At 36.8% G+C, this 13,927-nt stretch overlaps 1 protein-coding gene across 4 annotated transcripts in view; it reads right to left on the bottom strand.

The window, feature by feature from the left end:
- Positions 1-13,927, bottom strand: part of ogdhl (oxoglutarate dehydrogenase L) — a 116,703-nt gene that overhangs the window by 37,987 nt on the left and 64,789 nt on the right. For all 4 annotated transcript variants that reach the window (XM_062975799.1, XM_008114455.3, XM_008114454.3 and 1 more), the window contains exons 6-14: positions 13,608-13,762; positions 11,182-11,328; positions 7,659-7,749; positions 6,523-6,702; positions 5,511-5,639; positions 4,796-4,975; positions 3,965-4,117; positions 3,113-3,215; positions 1,263-1,391 (exon numbers count right to left, since the gene is read on the bottom strand). In XM_062975799.1, coding sequence (XP_062831869.1) covers positions 1,263-1,391; positions 3,113-3,215; positions 3,965-4,117; positions 4,796-4,975; positions 5,511-5,639; positions 6,523-6,702; positions 7,659-7,749; positions 11,182-11,328; positions 13,608-13,762 — 1,267 coding nt within the window. The remainder of the gene's footprint in view (positions 1-1,262; positions 1,392-3,112; positions 3,216-3,964; positions 4,118-4,795; positions 4,976-5,510; positions 5,640-6,522; positions 6,703-7,658; positions 7,750-11,181; positions 11,329-13,607; positions 13,763-13,927) is intronic.

The following is a 13,927-nucleotide window of genomic DNA, read 5'->3' as shown; positions in this document are numbered from 1 at the left end:
TTTTCTTCTCCCTCCTCCCCGAGGAGGCCTGAGAGGAGGTATCCTCCCTCCCAACCCCAAAGCCTTCTGTCAGCTCTTCTGGGGAGGAGAGAAAGGAAAAAAGGCCTCAGGCCTACTTTGGACTCTTCCTCTCATAAGTTGATGGGAAAATGGAGGGCAGGGAGGGGGAGACTGGCAGAGCCTTTGTCCACCTGTGCTAATATCGGATCAGAACTAGAAAACATCTAGCCGCCACCACCCCTGCAAAGTCCTGAGGTTTGAGTCAGCTGTGTGATCTCAATCCCAAAAGGAACTCAGTTCCTCTTGAGATTTTGGTCTGTCTGGAAGGGCCCTCAGTGCTTCTTTTAGGTTCTCCTGTGATTGACTAAACTCTTGTGTCTCACCACTCTATTCAGAGAAGGGGATGGTTCCCTTTTTGATCAGAGTATTTATATTGACTGGTGATAAGTAAAGCTTAGTTTTTTGGTTGATTTATTGACTAAAATTTCTAGATTTATGCATGAGTATATACAGTAATCACAAAGAGGAATACAGCTGTTGACTCCTTTGGAAATTCCTTTTCCCCCAGTATCTTCCAAATTTCTGCCTCCTCTCCTATGTACATTTCACAAACCATCAAGTGAAAATATTTAATTCTTTTCTTTAAAGAATACATTTTCATATGAAAGAATATGCAAATGTAACTATGCTACATCATAACAGATGAAGTGTAAATGTTAAAATTATTAAAAATCAGTCACTCTACTAGTTTCTAAAGGACAGAGAGCCTGTCTTTATAATCAGCAGGCACACTTAGTGGGCACAATCAACTCTTAACATGAAATTAAATATTATTAATTTAACACTAATTGAAGTGCCATAGCTTCACTCAAGACCTTTGCACAATGTTTGCCAGACCATTAAAACTAACAATAAAGTTATGATTGACTCAATTCAGCAAGGAAAAATGGTAATTTGCATATTTCATTAACACTGCTTGTACCAACATTTAATAAACCTGAAGGAAAAATCAGGTATGCAGACTCATGTTAGCTGCTAATGCCATACCCTCTGCTATGTAAATAACCACTACATTTTAAGGGAGAGGCAAAAAGAGGAAAGCTGCTGTTGTTATTGAGAAAACAGAAGGCAGCTTGAAATGGGATAGGGAGCTGCAGTATAAAATTGACTGAGATTAGTCTCACATTCTAAACCTATACCAGCTCTGCATATCCAAAGACCAAGCACAGCTAATGTTCCAAAGAATTAAGATTTCCTCTCACCTCCATGTATTTTAAATCCTTCAAGTGGCACAGAGCTAGCTATGTTGCCAATATGGGTTAGCATCTCTTCAGGGATGCCAGTTGGGGGACAAGTCATACTTTTTGGTTCTCCATCTAAATTAAAGAAACCTAGAAGAGGGTAAAACAAATTAATATTATAGAAATTAATAGGGAAAATTACTCGTTTAGAGAAATTCAGTATTCTGGTTTCAAAAGGAGAAACAATTATTCTTATTTGAAATAAACAGAAATAACAAAATGACAAAAATTCCTCTCCATTTTCTCTTCTGCCTCTAGTTTCTATTGATACTCTCACTTTCAATGTTTTTCAAAATTGCCTTGCAAATCTCAATGACAATGTAGTCATACATACATGTTCCGTCCCCCAGGACGATGGTTTGCCTTACCTATTGGTCGTTTGTTTGTTTTCCCTCCTTTACATTTTGTTTGAGCCTCTGGCTGCAAAAGCCTAGGAAAAGTGGCTTGGAATCTGCAAGAGCTGGCTGCAGTTTTCTTTGCAGTGATTGGTCAAAGAATGCAACATCTTAGGACCGCCCTTTTTACCAGGGTCTAGTCTCCATTTTGGAGCTTCATTCTGGCTATAGTCTTCCAACGTGCTGGAGCTGTGCAAGGCTAACTGGGACAAATCATCCTCAAAACCAGGCCAATCTAAGCCTATCCAAATTAGATAAGTATTGAATTATACTGATCTGGAATAGGAATTCTAGTTAGAGGAGCAGGGTTATTCCATCGCTTCTAGAACTAATCTTTGCTGTAAAGATAGGGAAGGAAAGAGTTTCTCCTTCTAATATAGACAGCGTGATTAGGGTATAGTGGTTTTATAATCACCTTTGCCTTCTGGAACCAGGGATAATTCTGCAACTAAAACCTATGGAAATTTGTTTCATTTTCTGCAACTTTAAGATCTGTGCCAGGTTTACAACCTTGTATGAATAAACATCCTTTTTTGAAGTTATCCAGACTCAGTCGTTCAATATCTATAGGACAGCTTATAGGGATTTGCAGTTCGCCCAGATAAAGGACAGCACGTTTCAGTTTTATAGTTTTTTATTGTCCGGCGGACGGCATAATACATACTGCAAGAATAGGTGTTAGGTGTTATAGCCCTTCAGTTTATTTCACTTTTGATAGTGCAGGGAAGAAGCTCTCTTAAACTCCTTTCCAGCCAACATGAAGCTGTCAGATGTATATTCTTTATAGTATAATGACTGTACAATAATACATATACTGAAAGAGTTTTCAACACTCTAGAAGGCATGCACAAGTCTCAGGTATTAACATTATTCTCTTCCCTACATTAACTACACTGATATGGCAATTCATTGTTTGCCTGCATATACAAACTGGGTTAAGTACTGAATATTTCATAAAGACCCTCAAACGTGGACCTGATTTCAGCAGGTGATTGAAAGGCAAAATATTTCAAACTGCTCTGGCTGCAGCTTTTACTTTTCCTTTATTTTGCTTTTGTAGCCCCAACATTTTCCCCACATCTTTTTTGTCTTTAACCATATGAAAATAATACAAATGTAATTGTAACGTCCTGAACTTGATATAAGTGTCACCATCACTGCAACAATAGCAGTTTTCATGTTATGAAAAATATCAGGAAGTCACCAAAGCAGCCACTGTAAAGTTTAATATTCCGTCTTCACAAATAATACATTAACTGTGCCGATCCCCTACCTAGAATGAAGTGGGAGGGAGGGAGGTAATTTTATTTCAGTGCTGATTGACTAAACATTCTACCTCAGCATTGAGTATGCTTAAAACAAAAGATTTTCATTGAAAATGTATCACCCAATGCCATTATCAAGAATAGTTCTTACCTGGCCAAGGCGAATCAAGCCAGTGTTTAATGTGTAGAATTTTATTATCTTTGGACCTACTATATGCTTCTTCGCAAATCTTATCATACTTTGCAATTTCCTCCTGTAGAAGAAGAAACCTTAATATGCATATCAAATTATCAACTTAGTGACAACTAAAGATCCATCAAAGCCAGAGTTCATATCCATACCATTTATCAAAAAGGACTGCCAAAGACACTGAGCTGCCTGAGATGGTGCTTCTACCCCGTCTTACTCAACCTATGTAGTACCCATGGCTATGAATGACTATCCACATGCTTACAGGGAAAAAAATGCAACGATAATACATTAAACAAACTGCTCTTTATTGACATTCAACATTAGCACCTTCACTTCTATCTTAATAGTAAGGGAGACCATGTAAAGGAGTTTGCAGTCACTGAGTGACCACAAAAAGTAGCACCTCTTTGTGGCCACTACCGATCACAACCTTACCTCTGACTTCTTGCTACACCTCAGAAGCTTAGAGCACCCATAAACCACAGTATGAAGTCAGAAAAAAAGAAGGATAATCAGTAAGGAGAGACAGGCACCACAAAAACCTATTTTGCAGAACCTTGCACTTTACCAAATTGATTTCTTGCAGATTATATCTTGTACATTACTTTCCTGTTTTACTTGTTTGGACACTCAATGGATTTCCCAGATTATGACAAATGTAAAACCTGGCTCATCCTTTACATACAATTTCTTTTTAAAAATGTATCCCAAAGCAAAAAAACAAAAACAAAAACAAACTCATTAAAACAACAGACTGTAGCAAGATAACTGATTACAAACTCAGGATCATAAATTGCTGGCACAGTATACCTCAAACTCCTGCAGTGTTACAGTTCCATCAGCTATCAGCTTGTCAGCATACTTTTTAAGCACTGATACTTGCTTATGAATTTGCTTGTACATTAAAGGCTGGGTGAACATGGGCTCATCCATTTCATTGTGGCCTCGTTTTCGGTAACAAACCTAAAAAGAAATCTTATTTCAGCCAATTTAGTCATAATCATCAGCCTTCATGTATTTTTTCAAGTTCTTTCTCAAATTTCTTTTAGAGTTCCAATTTGTCAGGGGTTACCCCTTAGACTTTTAAAAAGAGATATTACATAGAAATGGTGGGTTATAATTTAGATGTGATGAGAAAAAAGCACTCTTCAAATACTAAGAGGTAGTCTTTTTTATTGCACAAGTCATAAGGGTACAGTTCTGTCTGATGAGGGAAAATCTACAGAATACAAGCTAGGCTTCAGGAGTATCTTTTTCTCAAGATAACGTCTTATTACTTCCAGTCAGGTCTGAACTAATCTACATTCAAAATAAATATTTTCCAAGGAAATGTCTATCAAAACAACATTGGATCCTTTTTTTGATAAAAGTCTAGATATCACTAAGACAAGCAGGAAATGTATGATTAAGTCTGCATTACCATGGCATACTTCAGAACAGGCAAAATTCAAATTGCTGTGCTAACTGTCCTCATTTTGGCTTCTCATGCTCCCAAGTCCTCCAACAGAAAGAGGAGGCTTTCCAAGGGAGGCAACAGGGTTATGATGGGAGGTAGGCTTCTAAACATTTCACTCTACACATGCCAAGGAAGCCCTATGCAAACTCTAGATCTCAACCTGAGAAATTAATGACAATACTTACTAGATCTATTACCACATCTTTATTAAATGTGTTTCGCCATTCTGCTGCTACATTGCACACGTACATCACTGCTTCCGGATCATCAGAATTCACATGGAATATAGGCGCATTGACCACCCGAGCCACATCAGTTGGATATGGAGATGAGCGAGCCATTCGTGGATCCGTAGTAAAACCAATCTGAAATGCACAACTTTGCAAGTTGCTTTCAATCTCCCTCCCCCTCCCTTTTCTGTCTTTCCACTCTTTTCTCCTCCCCCCTTCTATTCTAAGTAATAAAATTTACATTTTGCTTAGCATACTTTTATTCATGTGGCAGAATGATATGCATTTAGAAAAAAGTTATATACCACTGTTTTCTTCTTTGATTGAAGCTGGAGAAAGAGAAAAGACAAAGTACCACAGGGCCTATCTCATGACAATATGTGAAAAAAATTGATAATGTAATACAACATTTCGCATACTAAACTCAGAATGACCTTGCATAAACAATCTCACATGCTTTTTTCCTTCAATCTTTTGCATTTTTCCCAGCCTTTCTGGTGTCATTTTCTATCATTCTTCAGGTCTCCTCAAAAATGTTTCTTGTAGCAGTAGGGTGTCTCAACAGTAGCAAACAGCATCATGTGCTGCTCTACTATTTGTTCTGAAAGCCTAAGAAAAAAATATCAAAAAAGGGAAACCCACATTCCTCAAGATGTTTTCTGATTTGTACCTGATTGTTGACCACAACATGAATGGTACCATTGGTGGTATATGATGGAAGATCACTGAGATGAAAAGTTTCATAAACCACTCCTTGTCCAGCAAAGGCAGCATCTCCATGTAGAAGTATAGACATGACCTAAGTGATCAGGAATTTAAAAGTAATAGACATACCATCAGACAACAAATATTGAATGACAAGTTCACTCTATTCCAATTACATTTTCCTTATCATAAAACAAGTGGCAAAGAATCTGCTGCTTCACTGAAATCACTCTGAAACCCTCACCAAACTATGCCGCATTGTCTAGACTAGCCTTCAGCAGAGTATTTGGTCACACAGTTGACTGAGGTCGAGGGTGTCAAATTCACCAAGTTGTGTATACCAAGGTATGGTTTCAACAGTACTTCAGTTCCAATGAATGAGGTGGAGTTGCAATCATCTGAGTCCACCCCCCACCTTCCAATAATTAGCAGTAAGTTTCTAATCTCTCTTTTTACACAAAGAATTTACAGTGATGGGGGAATACCACAATTTCAAGTTTTCATAGAAACTATAGATCAGTCTAGACAATAGAAATTAAGTTGCTGAACAAGAAAGCTAACCTGGGGTTGGTGTTACAGTATGTTCTGGATGGGGCTATGTTCCCTCTGAAAGATAAAGTATACTTGGAGGTCCCTCTTGGACCCAAGTTTTGCATCTTTATTTGTTGTATACTATAGAGGCCAAAGAAGACTTCACCCCATCCTTTCTTAAAGATTACTTTTAATAAAACTTGATTATGATCAATTAATAGACTAACAATTGAAACTTTTAGCAAATATTAGAAAATTAGAAGAAATAGTTCAAAACTAAAGAGCTGACCAAGCCATATGCCTCATGCTCAACTGACGTAAAAAAAAAACCAAACAAAAAAAAACCCCACCCTGAACTTTGAATATTTAAATTGTACCTGGAGAGCTACAATAGACTTGTTTATTACAAATCAGAGCAAGGAAATCTATTAGCCACATAATGGTACCTTTTTCCCCTCAGAATCCCCTCGGTAAAATTGTTCAGCCTTGGTCTTCCCTTGTACCACAGGATCTACTGCTTCCAAATGAGACGGATTAGCCACAAGAGATAAGGCAATTTTTTTGTTTGTTGCTCGATTGATCCTCTCATGGTACATTCCCAAATGATATTTTACATCCCCAGATCCCTAAAATACAAGAAACACATAAATGCATCACCAGTCTGGCCAGACTGAGCCTTGGTTTTTGTAATGTAAATTCAAAGCTGTTTGTATGTCCAAATTCACCCTGCCAAATAGAGTTCTGAAGCAAGAAGGAACAGCTAGAAAACAATATATTGTCTGTTTATGAATCTTAGCCTCCATTCTCTGAACTCAGTTTAATTCTAAACTGCTACTATGCTCTTACTGCCTCATTAGTTACAGAAAAATGGGAGGGGAAAGGCTAGGAAAATAAACTACTTCAACAGCTTTAAAAAACTCTTGTGGGCAACAATTGCCCCTCTTTAGTCTCTAGGAAACAAGTTCATTTTCTGCTAGGGATGGAAATAAACATACCAAGGATACTTTTACTGCAATCTAATGAAGGACATAGATTACAAACACACCTTTATAGGAAGGTATATCAACAGCAGAACATATATAATTGTACAACGGAGTTTGGTAAGCTTACTTTTTTCAAAGGTCATGTAGGTTGGTAGGTTCTGGGAACTGTGGTAGATATAAAAAAATTTCCAACCATAACACCGCTCAATGTTTCAGCAACAATCTACCCAACACACCCCTTGAGTCATATTTTGGTTTCCACTAGGAACCAGAAATAATGTAATGCTACAAAAAGGAAGCACAAATCCAGCCCAAGGCAAGAGGGCAGTCAAAGAAGAATGGTCCCACCCCCGTAGAGTTACCTACCTCTGGCTTAATTCTACACCCATGTGATTTTTATTCTAAATTAATGAATATAAGCAATTAAATCTTAACTTCCATGTTTAAAATTGTTTCTTCAATGTACCATACAGAAAGCCTGTGATAAAAGGTGGAGAAGAGCAGATGTATTTTAATGTATAAAATAAATTGAAAGTAATCCAGAAACACCCACCAAGGTAAGTAGAATGTGAAAACATTCTGAAAATATCAGAACTAACCTCATCAGCTGCTTCAAGTTTTGGATCAAACTGGCAAAAGATCTGTTCAAGCTCTTTTCGAATAACATTAGCCATTACATTCAACCTTCCTCTTGAAAAGGGGAAAAAACAAAGAAACCACACAAGGGAGAAATCTATAAATCAGTAAATATGCATGTAAGGGGTGTATATTCAAGTTCTGTACAGCATTTAATGCAAAGTTCTAATCTTTAGGTTTAACTATATAAATTCTATTGGCATTATAAGTTTGATTAAAATTATGAAGAGATGCAACAGAAAATCTCTTTTATTAATTAATCACCTTAATAATATCCTCTTTTTTTCAAGAGTGGGATTCAAGCCACCTTACAAACTAAATAGGAATATAAATATAACTATAAAAAATTAAAACACGTGAAAAGTAAATATTAATATTAATTTTATTTTGTTTAAAATTGTTTTTAAAAAAGAGAGAATCATGCCCCTAGACCAGGGGTCCCCAAACTAAGGCCCGGGGGCCGGATGCGGCCCTCCAAAGTCATTTACCTGGCCCCCACCCTCAGTTTTATAATATAATATTTTTATATCATTTTAAATAATATAATATATTGTATATACATATAATATTGATAATAATATAATGTTATACAATATAATACTAATAATACCATATAATAATATTAATTATATGATATATATTACATATAATATTACAGTATAGTGGTATAGTTCAATATCTATATATATAAAAGGGTAATGAAATTTCGGCCTAGGACAAAACAGCAAAACTACACATCCCAGAAACACTAAACTTGGCAGCACAACCCCTCATCCATGCCTCTACGTTCATACAACAAAAAGAAAAGACATATAAAGTCCTCATTAGAGGGAGAGGAATAATTGTTTTTATCCAATTGCTGCCAGTTAGAAGGCTAAGCTCCACCCACTTGGTCTGCTGTCAGTTAGAAGGCTAAGCTCCACCCACTTGGTCTCCTAGCAACCCACTCAACCCAGGGCCACTTCAATCAGGCCTCTTCCACACTGCCTATAAAATACAGATTATCTGATTTCAACTGGATTATATGGCAGTAAAGACTCAAGATGAGCACAAAGCCCCAGAGTCAGACACTGGACTTAATGTCAGGGGAAAACCTTTACCCTTTACCTTAACTACCACCAATTCCTCAATACTTTATTTCCCATACCACCATACTTCGCCACAGCAACGCGTGGCCGGGCACAGATAGTAGTAATATATAATGCTAATATTGTGCTATGCTAATAATATAATATATTGTATGTACATACAGCTGCTTCTGAGTCCCCTTCGGGGTGAGAAGGGCAGGATATAAATGTAATAAATAAATATAGTAAATGAATAAATAAATAATTTTAGACTTAGGCTCACCCAAAGTCTGAAATGACTTGAAGACACACAACAACAACAACAACAACAACAATCCTAATTAACCTGACTATCTCATTGGCCAGAAGCAGGACCTCACTTCCCATTGAAATCCTGATAGGTTTATGTTGGTTACAATTGTTTTCATTTTTAAATATGGTATTGTTCTTTCATTGTTGTTGTTGTTTTGCACTACAAATAAGACATGTGCAGTGTGCATAGGAATTTGTTCTTTTTTTTCCAAATGATAATTCGGCCCCTCCACAGTCTGAAGGATTGTGGACCGGCCCTCTGCTTTAAAAGTTTGAGGACCCCTGCCCTAGACCCATTGTTTATAAGTTTTTAAAAATCTAAATAAAAAGGAAAGTAAGAAGACTGTACAATTCAGTACATTAAACTCCTGCTTAAATTAAATTTTAAAAGATTATGACCAAGGTAGAGAAAGAGGAGAAAGTGGAGAAAGAAGAGAAAGAAAGGGAAGGGAAGATTAGCTTCAGGAGGGATACATTACTTAGCAGAAACAGATTTGGTGACATGTCTAAAAGAGGTAATTTTGTTTAGGAGAAAATTCCAGAAACTGGTAAAAAATAAACCATGGTAGACATTTATTTCCAATTTGTCAAGAAGGTCCATAAAACTAAAAGCCCATCTACACAGGAATCAAAATGTGGGGCTGGTCTGAAGCATTATGGTGAAGTTTACATGGCCCACTGAACTGCCATCTTAACCTTTGTTGTCCTTAGTTGCCAAGGCAGCAGTTACAGAGTTCTTGGCTGTTGCTGAGCACCTTTGTTGATGTCAGCAAAGGTACATGAGTGACATGGACAAAAGGGGGGGGGGTGATCTCTAGAGTTCTATGGCTACTACTGCAGCAATAAAGTACAGCAAAAGTAAGCGCCATCCTCTTTTCCCTGTGTTTCAGAGAGTGGGGTAAGAAGGATGATGGTGCACGTCCCATGTGAACATATGGACAGGTTCAAATTAGAAGCAGCCCAATAGTTCAAACCAACACTGAAGTACAAAACTACTCTGGCATTTTACTCCATGTTTTACTCATTGTTTCCACTCAAATTGACAATATATTAACAACAAGGCATAACAGTTACACTTAAGATTCTGAAAATTCTGGCAAATTCCTGTTTTTCTAGGGCACTGTCGCTTAAGATATCAAGATTTTGCATTTCTTTGTAGTGATCAGAATTCATATTTATCCAATCAGTATGAGATTATTTTGATGCTCCACACTCCTGCAATACTTTTCTCTTTTACATACTTCCACAATTTCTTTGATATAGTGAGCAACATCACTCCAATACATTATTCTCTGTCCTTCCTATAGAATTTGTGTCTGAATGATTTCATTATACTGATTGATTTATTTGGAGCATTTATATCCTGCTCTTGGACCAAAATGGCCTCTAGACTGGCTTACAAATTATTAATTTGATAATTCCCTGTCCTTGGGCTTACAATCTTAAAGATACTAAACAAAAGGAAAAGCTGATTGCAGGAAAGGTGGGGTTGTTGTCCAGAAAATTCTGGCTGTTCTACTCTCATTCAAAGGCCACTTTTGCCAGCTTATTATTCCATGAGCACTTATACATCCTAATAAATAGATAGTATGAGATGCACTGCATGGTATATACACATAAATAGATATGTACCAACAAAGAGACTTTTGATGAGGATGTGAGTATTGCTGAATGCAGCAATGTTAAAATTTACACTTTAAAAAGGTTTAACTTGCCTGCTTGCCAATGGGTTTAAAAGGACCACTGTCTTCCCATTCTACTTCAACCTCTGAACTAGCCAAGCACTATTTTGTATTTTTCTTTAAGCGTAATTGATGGTTTCTGCAGGGAAACTGTTGGCTCTATTTCATCAACATCACATTGAAAATACATTCAGTTTCTTCCTACTCCCACTCTATAACCAAATTCTAAACCAGTGATTTTTAACATCTTGGTAGCCTGCTCTTTTGAACAATGACATCAAAACTCTTAGTTACTGGCCATGATGGCTTGGGCTTCTGGGAACTGAAACCCAGAACATTTGGATGACCATAGTTGGAGAACAGCAATCTATAATTGTGCAAATAGACACAGTACAAATATATCCACTAAATTCAACTAGGTTTACCTGTGTGGCATGCCCATTATAACATATTCAATTCCCATTTCACTAGACTTATCAATGATGCTTTTGAGAGCAGGGATCATTACTTCACATCCTTCCAAGCCAAAACGCTTCTCCGAAGACCATTTCCTGGCAAGAAAATCCTCAAATCTATCCAGAAAAGCAAATAACAAGCAAGCAATATATTTAAAAGCCCAGAACATTTCAAAAACTATCACTCTATCAAAATGCACCTTCTTTTTTTAAAAGACCTATAATCACCCTATAAAAATGAGAAGGGCAATTCTTGGAACCAACACTCTTAAAGTTACAATCAGTCAAATCTATTCAAAGGACATCTGTATAGATGATACACAAGAGCAGTTCCATATGACTTTTGTAACATGAAATGTATGTCTAGCCTTTTTATGGGAAAACACTTGGGAAAAAACAGGTAGGCTGAATATCCAACAGGAAAAATCGTATCAGCATTTAAAAGAAAAGTAAATATATAGAAAAGCATACTTCTTTTAGAGAACATATGAACAGTAAATAATGAAAAACTTTGAAACTGCACAGAGGTAAAACAGGGTCTTAGACATAATATTTGGTAATTAACTGCCAGCAACGATTATAATGGAATCTACTCCTCAAGTATTATTATTATTATTATTATTATTATTATTATTATTATTATTATTATTATTAAAGCTATACTTTAGTGACAGATAAAGAAGGTTTTTTCTTTTAATTCTAGTGTATGTTGTGAAGTAGAGACTTTTAATTAATATTGAAAGAACATGATCAAATAATTTTTAAAAACTAAACATAAAGTACCCTCATGATTATTTTAAAAAGGTAAAGGTTTCCCCTGATGTTAAGTCCAGTTGTGACCGACTCTGGGGGTTGGTGCTCATCTCCATTTCCAAGCCGAAGAGCCGGCATTGTCCATGGACACCTCCAAGGTCATGTGGCTGGCATGACTGCATGGAGCGCCATTACCTTCCCGCCGGAGCGGTACCTATTGATCTACTCACATTGGCATGTTTTCGAACTGCTAGGTTGGCAGAAGCTGGAGCTAACAGCAGGCACTCACTCCGCTCCCCGGGTTTCAACCTGGGACCTTTCGGTCTGCAACTTCAGCAGCTCAGCGCTTTAACAGCTCGGGCTATGGCGCATGCTGGAGAGTACCTGCAATCAATCAGTGCAATGAATCACTCTGACCAGGAGGTCATGAGTTCGGGGCCCGCTCAGAGCCTATGTTTGTATTGTCTTTGTTCTATGTTAAAAGGCATTGAATGTTTGCCTATATGTGTAATGTGATCCGCCCTGAGCCCCCTTCGGGGTGAGAAGGGCAGAATATAAATGCTGTAAATAAATAAATAAATAAATAAATAGTAACACACTAACAGTCTAAGGTGTGGGATATCCTTCCTCCAGAGCCAACAACATTGCTCAAATTGCAGACCCTGATCACAGTGTCCTCAATGACATATTTCTCATTTCTTCTTTTGTCCTCTACTTTTGCAATCTTGCAAAATTCAACATATCAAACCCAGAATTTGCAAGTTAAATTATTTTATGGAAAACACCCACATTATGCATGATCCAAAAGTCAGATGAAGAATTTCTCTGGTTAAAAAGATGGGTTTTGTATGTTTTTTGTTTTTCTTTTACATATAGCATGGCCACACCACAGACAAACTGACTTTTTTCTATGGAGCCAAAACAGCAGAAATGTCTAAATGCCAAATTGCTAAATCCTTGCAATCCTAAATGAAAAAGGAAAACAGCAAGCTTCACCTGATTTCTCCTATTGGTATTTTTGGTGTGTGAGCTGAATATTGTTAGGTTTCTTTTTGCTTTTTAAAGCAAATTCTCCTTGAATTAGCAAGCAAAAGCAACAGTGCAGAGTTTATACTATTGAGATTTATTTTGTTTTGTATCAGGAAGATAAATGAGAAAAATTCTGTATGACAGATTATTAACAGGCTGCCATTCATATGCCATGTTAACCTGATTATTAAGAGTATCTCGCTCAAATTCATTTCTCTTTTAATTAAACTTGGGCAGGAATGATCTACTGCTGTCTTACTAAATAAATACCATGAGGGAAGGCAAATGTTATGCTCCAGTAACAATGTAAAATGACTACTCAAATTTTCTAGTGTAGACCAGGATCAATTGTCATGTTCATTAGCTGTGATGTGGGCCAATAGAACAGGTCTATATTTTGCATGGAATTTAGCTTCCAGTTGTATTTTAAAGAAATGCATCTAAGGTAAACAGTATTGTTCTTTTCCTTTCTTCTTATTCTACTGCTATAAACCCTACACCAAGACCAACATTCAAAAATATACAATATTGTTTCTTCTCTACTGAGAAGAACTTAAGATCACATTTGCAAGACAAATCTCATCAGTCACTTATATCACTACTTCCAAGCATACCTTGTTGATCGCACCAATCTAGCCAACAATGTCCTTTTTTCATCACTGCTGAATTTCATGACACCTGGAGTCTCAAATTTCTGTCGAATCCAATCACACTGTTCCACGTCATTAATGAACATAAACTCCAACCCAATATGTTGACAATATGTATTCTTCGTGGCAAATTTTACATTTAAAATAGTGAAAAACAATAAGAGAGTGAAGAAAAAAAAATTAAACATTGTTTCTTCATTCAGCATCCTTTCTAAGAGTCAATGTAGATATCACACTAACTCCTGCTTTTCTAAACTTTTGCTCAAACTTCATACAAACTAACT

Source organism: Anolis carolinensis, chromosome 3 (assembly GCF_035594765.1).
Source record: "Anolis carolinensis isolate JA03-04 chromosome 3, rAnoCar3.1.pri, whole genome shotgun sequence".
Lineage (NCBI taxonomy): Eukaryota > Metazoa > Chordata > Lepidosauria > Squamata > Dactyloidae > Anolis > Anolis carolinensis.
The sequence above is the reverse complement of the archived record's forward strand: the minus strand, read 5'-3'. Positions and strand labels throughout refer to the sequence as shown.